The sequence below is a fragment of the Protomyctophum parallelum genome (genome assembly GCF_964188405.1).
Source record: "Protomyctophum parallelum genome assembly, chromosome: 1".
Taxonomy (NCBI): Eukaryota; Metazoa; Chordata; class Actinopteri; order Myctophiformes; family Myctophidae; genus Protomyctophum; species Protomyctophum parallelum.
In genome coordinates, this window is record NC_139697.1 from 55411935 (window position 1) to 55424863 (window position 12929).

General features: G+C 41.6%; 1 protein-coding gene across 1 annotated transcript; it reads left to right on the top strand.

Moving 5' to 3' along the window:
- Window positions 1-1353: 1353 nt before the first annotated feature.
- LOC310875870 (FH2 domain-containing protein 1-like) lies at window positions 1354-4185 on the top strand (the record flags this gene model as incomplete). The annotated part of the gene is made up of 5 exons (XM_083789287.1): window positions 1354-1372; window positions 1627-1727; window positions 2667-3042; window positions 3955-4025; window positions 4131-4185. Coding segments are annotated over exons 3-5 (249 nt in total), but the record flags the coding sequence as incomplete, so codon positions are not given.
- Window positions 4186-12929: the final 8744 nt, after the last annotated feature.

Sequence of the window (12929 nt, forward strand, 5' to 3'; positions counted from 1 at the left end):
TGATGTTATCCAGGTAAAGTAGTGGTATTGGCACACAGCGCAGCAGCAGCACCGAGAACACAATAAGAGATATGACATTATTATTCTCCTCCTCCTCCACAACTCGATAACGTTCTCATTTGTTACTCATTTTCTGAGCCATGCAAATAAACAACAACAACCCGCACTGACCGGAGACGGAGAGGTTCATGTGCGCTGCGCGTAAAGCTTAGCCAGAAACAGACAGTCATTGCGTCAGCATGCATGTAGCCTCGGGAACCCAGACGTTATATTTCCAGCACGGAGGTGAGGGGGATATCGTTTGGGGGTAACGTTTGCGTGCTTCTATCTGTTACTTCTCTGACACAGCGCAGTTCAAACAGACTTCAGCCAGTCTCAATAGTGGGACACCGCGCGCTGAGAGCCACATAGCCTACACAGCTGCATTTGGTTTTTAATTAAGGGCGCGTTCTGAATGCAATGAAAAAAGGGGAGAAAAGAAGAAACAAAAAGCTCAACTTTCGACTCGCGCTGCTGCGAGTCGACTCGTGACTCGTTTATCGATAAATCGATTTTTTGATGAATGCCCTAACACACACACACACCATGTTTGAGTCTGAGAGAATAGAGATATACAGTAGATAAGACTGATCTTAAACGCAATCTTGAATACATTTAAAGATCACATATGGGACCAAGAAGTTACTTGGTAGTTATTTATAACAATGTGGACCCTGTTGTAAACAAGTGTAATGCTTAATTGGGTCGTCCACTCACAGTTGACAGTCTTTGTATTGAGTTTGTGCTTAAAATGTACTGTAAATTCTACAAACTGTTAATAAATATTTCAATCAATCAATCAATCAATCAATTCATACATATTAGGGCTCACCTACCACCTTACTCAATATTTCAATTGTCCTTTGTCTCCCTCTACAGGCCAGTCAAGGAACTGGTTGAAGACATTCGTCTTGGGAACTGGCTCCGATTTGGATCAGGCAAACTCAAAGAACTGTGTAAAATGCTTCCAGAGGAAAGTGAGGTAGCTACAACTCTACAGTTCTCATTTAATTGTCTTCCTTCCTTACTTCGTCATCGGTTCAATATTTAATCAGAATGACGTATTGTGAGGAGAGAGAGAGAGAGAGAGAGTTCACTGTTTTTAATGGTTTTATTCCTTAGCTTTTAGTGTTCATTTTCTTCCTCTAATAAAGTTGTTTTTATTTGTTGCTTCCTCTTTAGGTACTCTGCACTATATAAGTTTGAGTTATTAAAACATATTAGCCAGTGTTTGTGTTATTGTACAGGTGAGACAGCTGCTGTCCTACAGTGGAAATCTCGCCAAGTTACCCGAGGCTGATCAGTTTATGGTGGAGCTGGTAAAAGTGCCACGGTAAGTCATGGTTTGGGTGCTTTACTTTTAAATTGAAATGAGCACACACCACTGTCTAAAAAGACAGCCTCCAAAATTATAATTTGCACGAAACTATACTTGAGGAATACAGTTGTTGTAGGGTTGGGCAATTGAGCAGAGATTGAAACAGATATATTGCCCATTCCTATGTTGCTGTATGGGGAGCACCACCTTGGGGAGTGTGTGTAAGCTTAATTTAAAATGAATTAGTGTGTTGTGATGTTATCTTTTAGCTATGAGGACCAGCTAAAAACATTGGTGCTCAGGGAGGAGTTCTTTCCTCTTATGGAGGAGGTGAAGAACTCCACTGCAGTGTTGACCAAGGCAGCTAAAGGTAACATGCATACATCACGCAATACCAGATCAAAGAGTTAAGGGCAGTCCATACTCTCTCCGACCACCGAACTTTTCGTCGGAAAGCTCCGGTACAACTACAACATGACGTCACTCGCAACTTCTGAAACGCATTTCTCAGAATTTTTGTTCTGAAAGCTGCACTCCCAGATGTTGTGACTCTCCGAACTCTACTTCGGAGAAAAAATAAAAGTCTGATCTTTCCGACGAAAAGTTTGGTGGTCGGAGACAGTATGGACTGCCCTTTATTCTTATGCTTGAAATTCTATGCAAAATAAAAAAATAAAGAAGCTAAACGCTATATACAAGACAAGACAACATATAGAATAATGATGGTAATAATTAACTTTATTTGTAATGCACCTTTCATGACATCAAAATCAAATGTAGCCCAAAGTGCTTTACATAAAAAAACAATCAACAAAAGAAAGATGACACAATATAACAAGATAAAAAACATGATCAAGAACAAATTAGTCCGGATTGCAATTAAAACTGCAAGAACAGAACATCACTATATCAGTCATGTCACTGAACCTCAAGACCCTTGTAGAGTTATTGGGAGCTAGAAGGTCTTATATGTACAGTGGTGCCAACCCATTTAAAGACTTAAAACAAACATTAAAATCTTAAACTTAATCCTGTAACGAACAGCTAGCCAATGTAGCTAGGTACTGTAGGCAAGAATCGGGGAGATGTGATCACATTTCCGCAGTCCGCACCCCTTTAAGAGGCAAATGGCCACGTTTTGGACCAACTGTAGTCGTGACAAGCAGGCTTGGCTAACGGCATCATAAAAGTGCATTACAGGAGTCGGGTTGAGATAAAAGCATAGATAAGACGTTCAAAATCAGAGAGTACAGCAGACTTGACTTTGGCTACACTGTTCTCTGTCTCTCTCGCTCCCTCTCCCCTACAGAGCTGTTGGACTGTGATGATCTCCACTCAGTCATTCGTCTGGTGTTGAAAGCTGGGAATTACATGAACTCTGTGGGTATTCTTCCTACTGTACATAATTATACAGTTTTATCAGCTATCATCGTTAAATCGCAATCCTATTTATTATAAATGATTAGAATGTGTCAGTCTTTTTGTCAGTTTAATGACTGAGGAATTACTAGGGTTTTGCTTGCTTATAATTACTCAATACGTTTATCAGCCAAATACCACAAATGTATATTGTGCAGGGTGGCTACAGCGGCAACGCCATTGGCTTCAGGATGGCCTCACTCCTCAAGCTGGCAGACACAAAGGCCAACAAGCCTGGCATGAACCTGATGCACTTTGTTGCCAAGGTGAGAAGTGGGTGGGGGTGTTGGATGCACCAATCACTCCTCACCACACTGATTATCATACGTTCTTTTAAGGTTGCCTGCTACTAAATATTAATTAAGATGAAAGACAAATATCAGCTGTCTTGTGGATATAGTTGTAATAATAGTTTTTGAATAATGTTCTGCAAGTACATTGCAGTAATACTGTATATCCCTTTATGTAGTGAATCTTATTGTAGTCCTACCAGTTTTTTTTTATTTGATTTTCTTGTATTTTCTATTTTTCTTATGCATTGCTTGTCAGGGCACTATGGGCCAAATTAAATGCCTTTATAGGCTGCAGTGACATCTGCGTCAGATAGTTAATGCGTCTTTAACCCATTCTGACCGGGCACCCATTTTGGTGTCAGCATCATGTTATGCTTTATCTATTGAAAAATAGCAGATCTACAAGCTCATATCGCGCCACCGAGTGGCGCGATACGAGCTTGTAGGTCTGCCATTTTTGAAAAATCGAATCTGATCTCAGGTCAGAATGGGTTAATCAGACCAGTGTGTGTCCAGTGGAAACCTCGTATGAATCTGATCTCAGGTCAGAATGGGTCAATGCAAGCCAATCCGAGATGCATCTACCGGTATTTCCCATTTTATCTTGCTGGGCTGTTGGCAGTGCCGGCGGGGGTGCTGGTTTTCCGGTGTGTAGTTCATAAATGTGCCAACGCACAACGCTTCTGACCCTTTGCCATTGGTTGGTGCGCAGTCAAGATTACTCGTGTCAGAGTTCATGCGCTCCAGCACTTACACTTACATGGAAGTGAACAGGGAAGCTGGTGCATCCGATGCAGCTAAATGCATATCTGTGACCGTAGCTTTATATGGTAACTCTGACATGGCACTGCCATCTTATCTCTGATTATTGTCTCCAACCTGCAGCAAGCGGAGGTCATCGACCCTGTGTTGCTGACGTTTTCCAGCCAGCTTGAACATATTGGAAAAGCATTAAGGTTGGTGGCAGATACAGCACGTACTGTACTGTGTACTGTCAGTCATTTAAAAAATGTTTGATCTTTTTCATTTCCTATATTGTTTATATGTTGGTGACTGTGTAGATGTTCCAAAGACGAGGTTGACAAGGACTTCCAAAGAGAAGTCCAGAAGATCAAGGAAGTAAAACTGTTTGCCAGCAGACAACCTGATCTATTTCAACACCTTGAGACGTTTATCTTGGTGAGTATGTTTTTTTCTGAAGTCTGAAACACAGCAGGCCTTTAGGTTTCAGTCCGTCATGCTAATTTACATTTGATTGAAAACTAATATTGCATTTAGATTTCCCTTTGCCCATCGTCGGTGCTAAAATGCTTCTTACTATCTATGTTTTTATTCTGCAGAGGGCTGACGCTGTGCTGTCTGACGTGGAACAGTCTCTCCAAGAGCTCGGCTCTCAGAGTCGTGCTGTGGCAGAGTTTTTCTGTGAAGACCCTTCTGTCTTCAAACTGGAGGAGTGCTGCTCCATCTTCAGCTCCTTTTGTAGGAAGTTTGATGTAGCCATACAGGTGAGACTGATGGCGTTACAAGGTAATGTATAGGTCATGGTGGCCTAAATGTTAGTGATGTGCTATTGTGGCCAAGAGTTTCCCCAGACCAGCAGGAATAACCTGGGTGGGTGAATGACCAACCCCTTCAACGCCCACCTTTGAAGTGCCCTTGAGCAAGGCACTTAACCCCTAACCCTCATTCATGCATTGGCCAACATTGGCTTAGTAAACCTAGTACCCTGTCCCTGAATAAATATAATCAAATCAATAATAGTACCCGAAATGAAGCTGTACAGACAGAAAACACACTGACTGGTTTAAATTCAAACTCTTTTGCAGGAGAATCGCGTGCGTGAGGCAGCAGACCTCAGGCGCCAGCAGAGGGAGAGCATTAATAGGGAGAGCATAAATAGGGAGAGCATTAATAATTCCACAAGACGTCGCTCCGCACGATCTGTAACCAGTGACGATTCCCAGTCTTCCATGGTAGCTTCCAGCTTGGAGAATGTCCTCCACAGCTTCCTCAGTACATCTCGGGAGGGAAGCGTCCGAAGCAGGAGACGTGCCCTTTCCCCGATCACAGGATCCCCGGCACCGGTAGCAGTATCCTCCGTAGAGGTCCTCTCCCTGATTGACATGTCGACAGAAGAACCAGAGGACTCGGGCAGAGGCCAGGCGCTGAGAAGCCCTGAGAAGAAACAACCCAAGCTGCAAGGAGACGGAGTGGGAGAGGGGACCGAGCCTGCTGTGGTGAACGAGCAGAAAGCTGAGAAGATGCATAAGGTGGTCTGCCACCGCCACAGTCACAAAGACCCAGGCAGCCCGCGCAGAGTGGACGCTTCCCTCGATTCCCCCGTCATCATAGGTACCCCGGAGCCCAGGAACAGGGATTTGGTCTCCCTCGGTAGCAATTCCCCCTGGACTATACTCAGCCCCTTGTCCTGCCCTCGGGTGGACACTCCCCGGCAGCGCAACAGACGCAATCTCCGCCTCGACAAAATCCTGTCTCTGCCCAGCGGAGACGACTTGGACGAAGGAATTTGGCAGCTGTCCCCAAATCCCGGCTCGCCATACTCCACCTCTACCCCGACCACCCCCACCTTCCCCCGCATGTCCTCTCTCTCTGCCAGACCATCTGGTGGCGACCATTACCCACCCTGTTTCCCTGACCCAAACAGTCCAGCGTCCTCCATAAAAGCATCTGGGGAGTCTGCTTCTCTTCCTGATTGCCCAGCTCTGCAGAGAGTAGCCTCCCAAGGTGCGATCCCAAGGTCTATCTCCCTTGATGACCACAAGGGATACGGCTCTTGGCTGGGGAACCTTTTCAAGAGAGGCGTACATCAAAAAACGACCTCAACAGAGTCTTTGAAGGTGGAGAGAGCTAGAGGTTCCTCTGACTCTTCCTTGATTCGCAGTGCAGAGGAACACACTTCTGGGTTATCTTGGTTTTCAAAACGTTCACGGACCAGGAGTACAGGAGGAGTAAAACTACCGGTATAGAAATTAAGACAGGAATTAGGTAGTAGTTTTATTTGAGTTTGTCTTTCGTCTTCATTTAACTTTTTGTCTATGCTGGATTTTTGTCTATGCTGGCTTTTTGTCTATGTTGGCTTTTTTAATATTTTTGTCTGTTTTTAATAAAGGGTGGATTTCTACCCAATGTCAATTTTTAATAAACTTTTAAAACCATGTGAAAATGTGTTTTTCAGCACTGTTAAAAAACTAATATTGTCCCATGACTATGATCTAAACGGGTATTTACTATTGCCTTAAAAGGTCCATAATGTTATCTGCCCACCATTGTAAAAAAAAAAAGAAAGCGACAAATGTTATTGTGGATTGTGAAAAGTTACTTTTGACTAGGAAGAATTAAATTAATCTAGAATACATATCCAGTCTAGCTAAATGTTATTAAACTATATTATCTTAAATTGACTTTTTATAGGATACATTTGTTGTACAATTGTTATTTATTATCATTTTCAATATGACTAGTGAGAATACAATTTTATGTAGGAGAAATGTATGTAGTAAAATTGAATTACAGATAGGAGTGTGGTTCGATGTTAAAACGGCTTGCTATAGGTGGTCTACAACCACTGGTAAAATAAGCGCTCATTTACTGGTGTTTCGCCCATATTTACGTGTGTTTAGGCAAAGTTTCTGTGAGCGTTGGGCACAGTGTTTGAGGTTTAAACATACCGGTATATTTCTCTGCATGACAAAGTACTTGCTTGTGCCGTAAAGTGCATGGTTTTCTGTGCACTTTACAGTGGGCTACTTCACGTTCATGAAAGAATTTGCAAAATGAGTTAAGGCAGGTAATCGGTAAATTAAGAAGTCAGTAGAAAATACCCTGCTCGTTATGAGACTGTAAAGGTTAATGGTTAAAAACTAGACATAACATCCTAGTCACTTTTAAATTTACTTTCTGTTCAGTTCAAACACTGCCACATATACGGTACGTAGCCTACTCCTGGAGTGAATGACTGTCTACAAATATAATGTATAAATGTATCCTATAGTATATGCCAGCCTTGTGTACATTATGCTCTGTGTATGTATTGTGTGTGTGTGTGTGTGTGTGTGTGTGTGTATGTGTGTATATATATATATATATATGATGGAGAAGAGGGCCACGTATATTTCCCAGGCCACATTGCATTGCTTATGAGAGCCTGCAGTTGGAACCCTGGAGGCTGGAGCAGGTGAATCTTGGCCTCACTAACGGCTCCCAGTCAAGAAGCAGCAGGTATGCAGCCAGGTTCAGACCTGGCTCAGGGAGTAGGACGCCCCTGCCATGCATAGTCCCGAGTCCAGCTGCAGAGAGCGACAGGGAGACGTCACTGACTGTGGGCCCCACCATCCGGAGATGTTCTGGGATGAAAGGGGCGAAACATCGCTAAAGGATGGCTCCAAGCTCATGACCCTGACTGACAGCTGGTAGTCGCAATGCTCAGACCATCCTGCCACCAAGGACTACCACCTGTAAGTAGCTCTATTCTGCTTGTAGCAAAGCACCTTTGATGTTTGTTCCACCTGTACTGTCGGGCAGAAAGCTCTTCTCTTTGTATTTTAACTTTTCTTTTCTTGTAATTAATGCTTCGACATGTCACACAAAATGTGCTGTCAAATGGTGCTCTCAAAGTAACATGTCAACATGTCTGTCCATAATGTAGACTCATACAAATGTGAGTAGTGAAATGGTGCGGCATGATGATCCACAATAACAAGATAGATTTGCAGACGGTTACCTTAACCTTGTCCACGAGTGTGGACAAATGGGCCCAAACTATGCCATGAAAATGCCACTGCTTAACAGGTACATTGCCTTCCCACTGCCGAGGTCAAGCATTCATGCCTCTCTGACTCATCTGACGGTCAGATGAATCAGACAGGCATGAATGCTCGACCTGACTCATCTGAATCTGTACGGTCGGAAGATTTTTGCACCAATGAACTTCCAAAATGTGTCTTCGGTCTTTGTATAACAACACCCCTAATATAAAATAATCAAACAGATTATTATTATTATTAAAGGGATTGTGACATAAAAAAAAGGTTTTGGAATTGTTCTTATTTTTTTTAGGTTTTCTAATCTCAATTGCACCCAAAAAACATGAACTTTTAACATTCAGTAGATTTTCTGTGATCTGGGGTTTTCTGGCTCAAACAGGTGCTCTGATTTGCCGGCAGTAAGTGACATCACTTACTGCAAATCCCATATATGTCAATGGGATTTGCCAGCAGATGTCACTGTTTCACTGTGTTGCCTGTTTTCATTGTAGCTCAAAAGTAGCTCCAAACCCCAAAGAAAACTTCAGACCACAGAAAATCCACTGAATGTTCAAAGTTCAGGTTTTTTGGGTGTAATTGAGGTCATAAAACCTAAAAAAAAAAAGACAAATAAATTAAAATGAATGTCATAAAACCTTTAAACATGTATTTTGAGTATTTTACAGTGGGTAAGAGAAAGTTACTACAAGTTGAAGTATTTTGTCTATGTTATGTTTGCTTTGTAGACTCGGTAGACTGCACTGTCTAAAATTCTAAATGTCAGATTGCCCCAAATGTCCCAACTGCATGTAGTTTGTCTGCTCTTGTCTTCAGGACAGGCAGAGGATAGAGGCTGTGTTGCTAGGGTAACGGTGTTTGTTTACAACCAGTTTGTTTGGCTGGTGTCGCAGTGAAATCATACCCTCTGGAACGATCTGCCCCACATAGGCTCCTTTCTAGGTGCTGTGTTCAATCCCTCCCTCCATCCCTTCTTTTTTGGCAGCCAGTTCAGTGGAGACAATGGCTGACATCTGTATTTCAAAAGAAGGGGTCTGATGAATAGCCTGGCAAAGGGGGAAGTTTGGAAATAGAAGAATCATCAAGAAGGAATGAAGAACTCATAAAATATCTGGTCAGTCTTGATTATTAATTCAACATTTCATTTTCAGTGTGACAATTGTGTAGCCAACTAAATAAATAAATTCCATATAAAGCATAGACTTGCACTTCACATAGGCGAGAAAAATAGCATGTGTCATGAATCATGATGCATGCGAAGTAAAGTGAGAGTCACAATACAATTAGGCCATTGTGATGGTCATAATGCTGAGCACTGCAGTGCAGAGTCTCATGAGGACTTGAGATGGGTTCCACTGATCTAAACTAGAAATGCACTCTGTCGAGCTGCCAACTTGCACTTTGCACACAAGTTGGCCATGAATGGCCTACTTGTGCGCGAGCAGAGCGCGCAACTTACCTCTGACTCTTGTCAACTTACTGTCGCTCCCCCCTTCTGCCACCAGTTTGACACCCCTGGTCTATAGACCGGGGGTGTCAAGAATGTCCAAAGTGCGAGGATGTCTTGCCTATGTATATTCTCTTTCCCATTGTAAATTGCAAGCTTCTTTGGCAAATGGGCAAATATAGTGTCCTATATATAAGTTTGAAACTCAAATTGGTTACGTCATCCACATCGCATCCACACCGTCGCTCGGCCAATCAGGGATTGACTGATGACGTAACTGTGTATGTTTATGTAAAAACAGTGGCTCCTGATTGGCCAAAAATACACAATACCCTGATTGGCCGAAAACAGTACTTGCAATCTGAGAACCTGTCTGCAAATATAGGAGAAACGGCACCCTCTTTTCCTTAGTTTATGCGAGTCAACAGTCTGTCTCGAGAGACTAGTCCATTAGTCATCCCTGTGCATGTGTATTCTGTAGGTGCGTGCGTGTGTGCGTGCGTGCGTGCGTGCATGTGTGTGTCCAAGTGGAAGGCGAGTACACAGACTGAGCTCAGAGTGAGGGTGGGATTAAGTGGAGGGGGGGCTTGGTACAGACAGAGCCCAGAGAAACAAGGGGGAATAAAGTTGTATTGTGCCGGTGCATTTAACCAGAGCAGAGAATGAGAGGCAGGGATGAGGGGAAGAAGCCATTGACTTAAGATGTTTCTAAACGGCAAGAGTGGAGAAAAATACTGTATGTTGACGACTGGATAACTGTTAAATCTGAACCGCTGGCTGCCTGAAACTGACACGGTATCCTTTTATTTTCTCATTTGTTTATATTGAATATACAGTAGCCGGCCTACTGCAAATGTACTTCACATCTAAAAAGAAATAATCCGAAATATCTGTTTGGCACTCAATAAGAAATCAATGTAACCTTTTGTGTGGAATGTACCACTGTATTGCAATGTTAGATTTTGTAATTGGATGCTTCAATTGTAAAACTATTGTATACCCTGGGAACTCTGTGGAGAAGGAGTGAGACCAAATCCGCTCTGAAATCCAATCCCAATGCTTCTCAGAAGGCAGACACAAGATCACATTGTCTAAAGACTGTGGTGGTTTGCACTTTAACTGTGTACACAGTACACACCATAAAGTAATAACATTACACTATGTTTGTGAGCGTTGCAATTGGATTTGAGGTTAAAACAGACTTGAGTGAATAAACCACTCTTGTGATGCAACGTGATGTTCTCTGACAGTAGTTCATTCTTTTTTATAGCCCCCCCTGTAATAAAAGCAGTATGATGAGATTTAACGTATATACTGGGCACCATTTTATTATCGCAATACTACAATGTATGAACTGTAATAAGTATAATATAATGCCAGAAGTTTTGACAAAACAAATGTGTTAAAGGAGAATTCCATGCTAGAATGCTTTCTTACCTTTATTTGTAGTTGTTACGTCCCCACCAAAGAGGTCCAGGTGTTATTTTGTGGAAAAGCTCCTTATTGGCTATTTCCCCTACCATAAGCCCTAAATGAATTGCATTTAATTTAATGGGAATTGAATGGGGCTATGGGGTGTTCGCTTATTTCCATCCCTCAAAATTATAATTATTTTGTATATATCCTCTCTTCATAATGTAAATAATATCCCAAGCGGCACACTTTACTACTTATTTAGATGAAAATAAGCGAATTAGCACAACACCCCATAGCCCCATTCAATTCCCATTCAATGCAATTCATTGAGCGCTTATGGTAGGGGGAATAGCCAACAAGGAGCTTTTGCACAAAAAACACCTGGACCTCTTTGATGGGGACGCAACAACTACAAAGAAAGGTAAGAAAGCATTCTAGCATGGAATTCATGGAATATGATAAATATATATTATTAAGTATATCATTGAGATATACAGTAGGATCATGTTTATAATACACATTATTGATAGTATGGTATTGATTAATTGTCGAATGTTGAGTAATACTGACACCATCATGGAGTCCTGTTCTCAAAGTGTGTGACTTTTGTGGGAGACATTGTTCTCTCATTAGCATTTACACACCATTAAGCCTTTATCCAAAAAAGACCACAACACCTGCACTTTACTCTGCTCAGTGTAATGTAAAGACTAAAAGACATTACAAATATCTATGGAGATTACTGCTCTCTCCCTGGAAACCAGTTGTTTAGTTTTCAAAGTGCATTAAAATGCCTCTTTGTAATGTAGTATTGTACTGCACTGTATTGTTGTATTGTATTTGTTATGCAATGCACTCCATTTTAAGGTGTTTTTAGCATTTTAATGAGATGATAATAATATTAAAGAATTGCTATGTTATTAAAGCCTCACACTATGTAACTTTATTTTGTAAATAAAATGTAATTTTGAGTATTATTAATACAATATAATTTATACAATTGGGGTGGTTGTATTTTGTCTCCCTGCTCTTCTATTGAGACATTTAATGTCAAAGCCAGGTCATGTCTCACTTAGACAGGATCTGACACAAATGTTTACCTGATGGTCAAGATTAAATGTATTCCCTGAGCAAGCAGCTCGGCTCTATTAGCTCAATGGTATATATATAAAAAGGCTCTTAAATGTGTCAGGTTTCCTGTATAATACATACATTTGTACACCTTTTTCACAACACCTGGTGGAGTGTTGATTTTCAATCTAAACCTGAAACCACTCCGGTCTCCTCTACGCATATATATTAATGATGTTCTAACATGCACTCATTGATCGTCCATTATTTGATTGTTACTATTGTCAGTCACAAGATGGGGGAAGAGAGCAGTGTTTCACAAACATATATTCTTAAAATAGTCAAATGTTTTTTGACTGTTCAGATCTAATGTATATTAATCCAAGCTGTTTTTCCGATCAGGAAACGAGGAGCATTTGGAAAAATCCCACGGACCAACGTTTCTCACAGCAAGATGGATGGGTAAGGTGTGTGTGTGTGTGTGTGTGTGTGTGTGTGTGTGTGTGTGTGTGTGTGTGTGTGTGTGTGTGTGTGTGTGTGTGTGTGTGTGTGTGTGTGTGTGTGTGTGTGTGTGTGTGTGTGTGTGTGTGTGTGTGTGTGTGTGTGTGTGTGTGTGTGTGTGTGTGTGTGTGTGTGTGTGTGGGGAATGGAGAAATATTTTATTTAAATCATTCAAATGTTAATGTTGTGATCTCACAATATTTAAGGATATTGTCATATTTTATGTCTTGATTGCATAGTTCAACGAACTACATTCTACAAATGTACTAGTCTGTATCCCCCCCCCCCCCTCTAAAATGCGCTGGACTTCAACACAATCCCAACTGGACAGTAGGACAAAGACATTTTAATGAAAAACAGTGGATTAAGAACCTCAACGCGGATTTTCCTGGAGGCTTAAACATGCCTAAAATCAGATCTTGAACACAACAAAACTTAAACTCAGGATTAAACTGGAGAAATATAAAAGTGATTGGATCAGACTTCCTTCGGATACATGGCGAATGCATTTATTCCTTGCACTGTGACTACACATGTTGCGACCTTCGGTCGCAACATGTGTAGGCACAGTGCACTGAAGTTTTTTAATTCCCCCCCTCCCTTCATTACTAAAATGACCAAACCAGAACTGAAGTTATATTTGA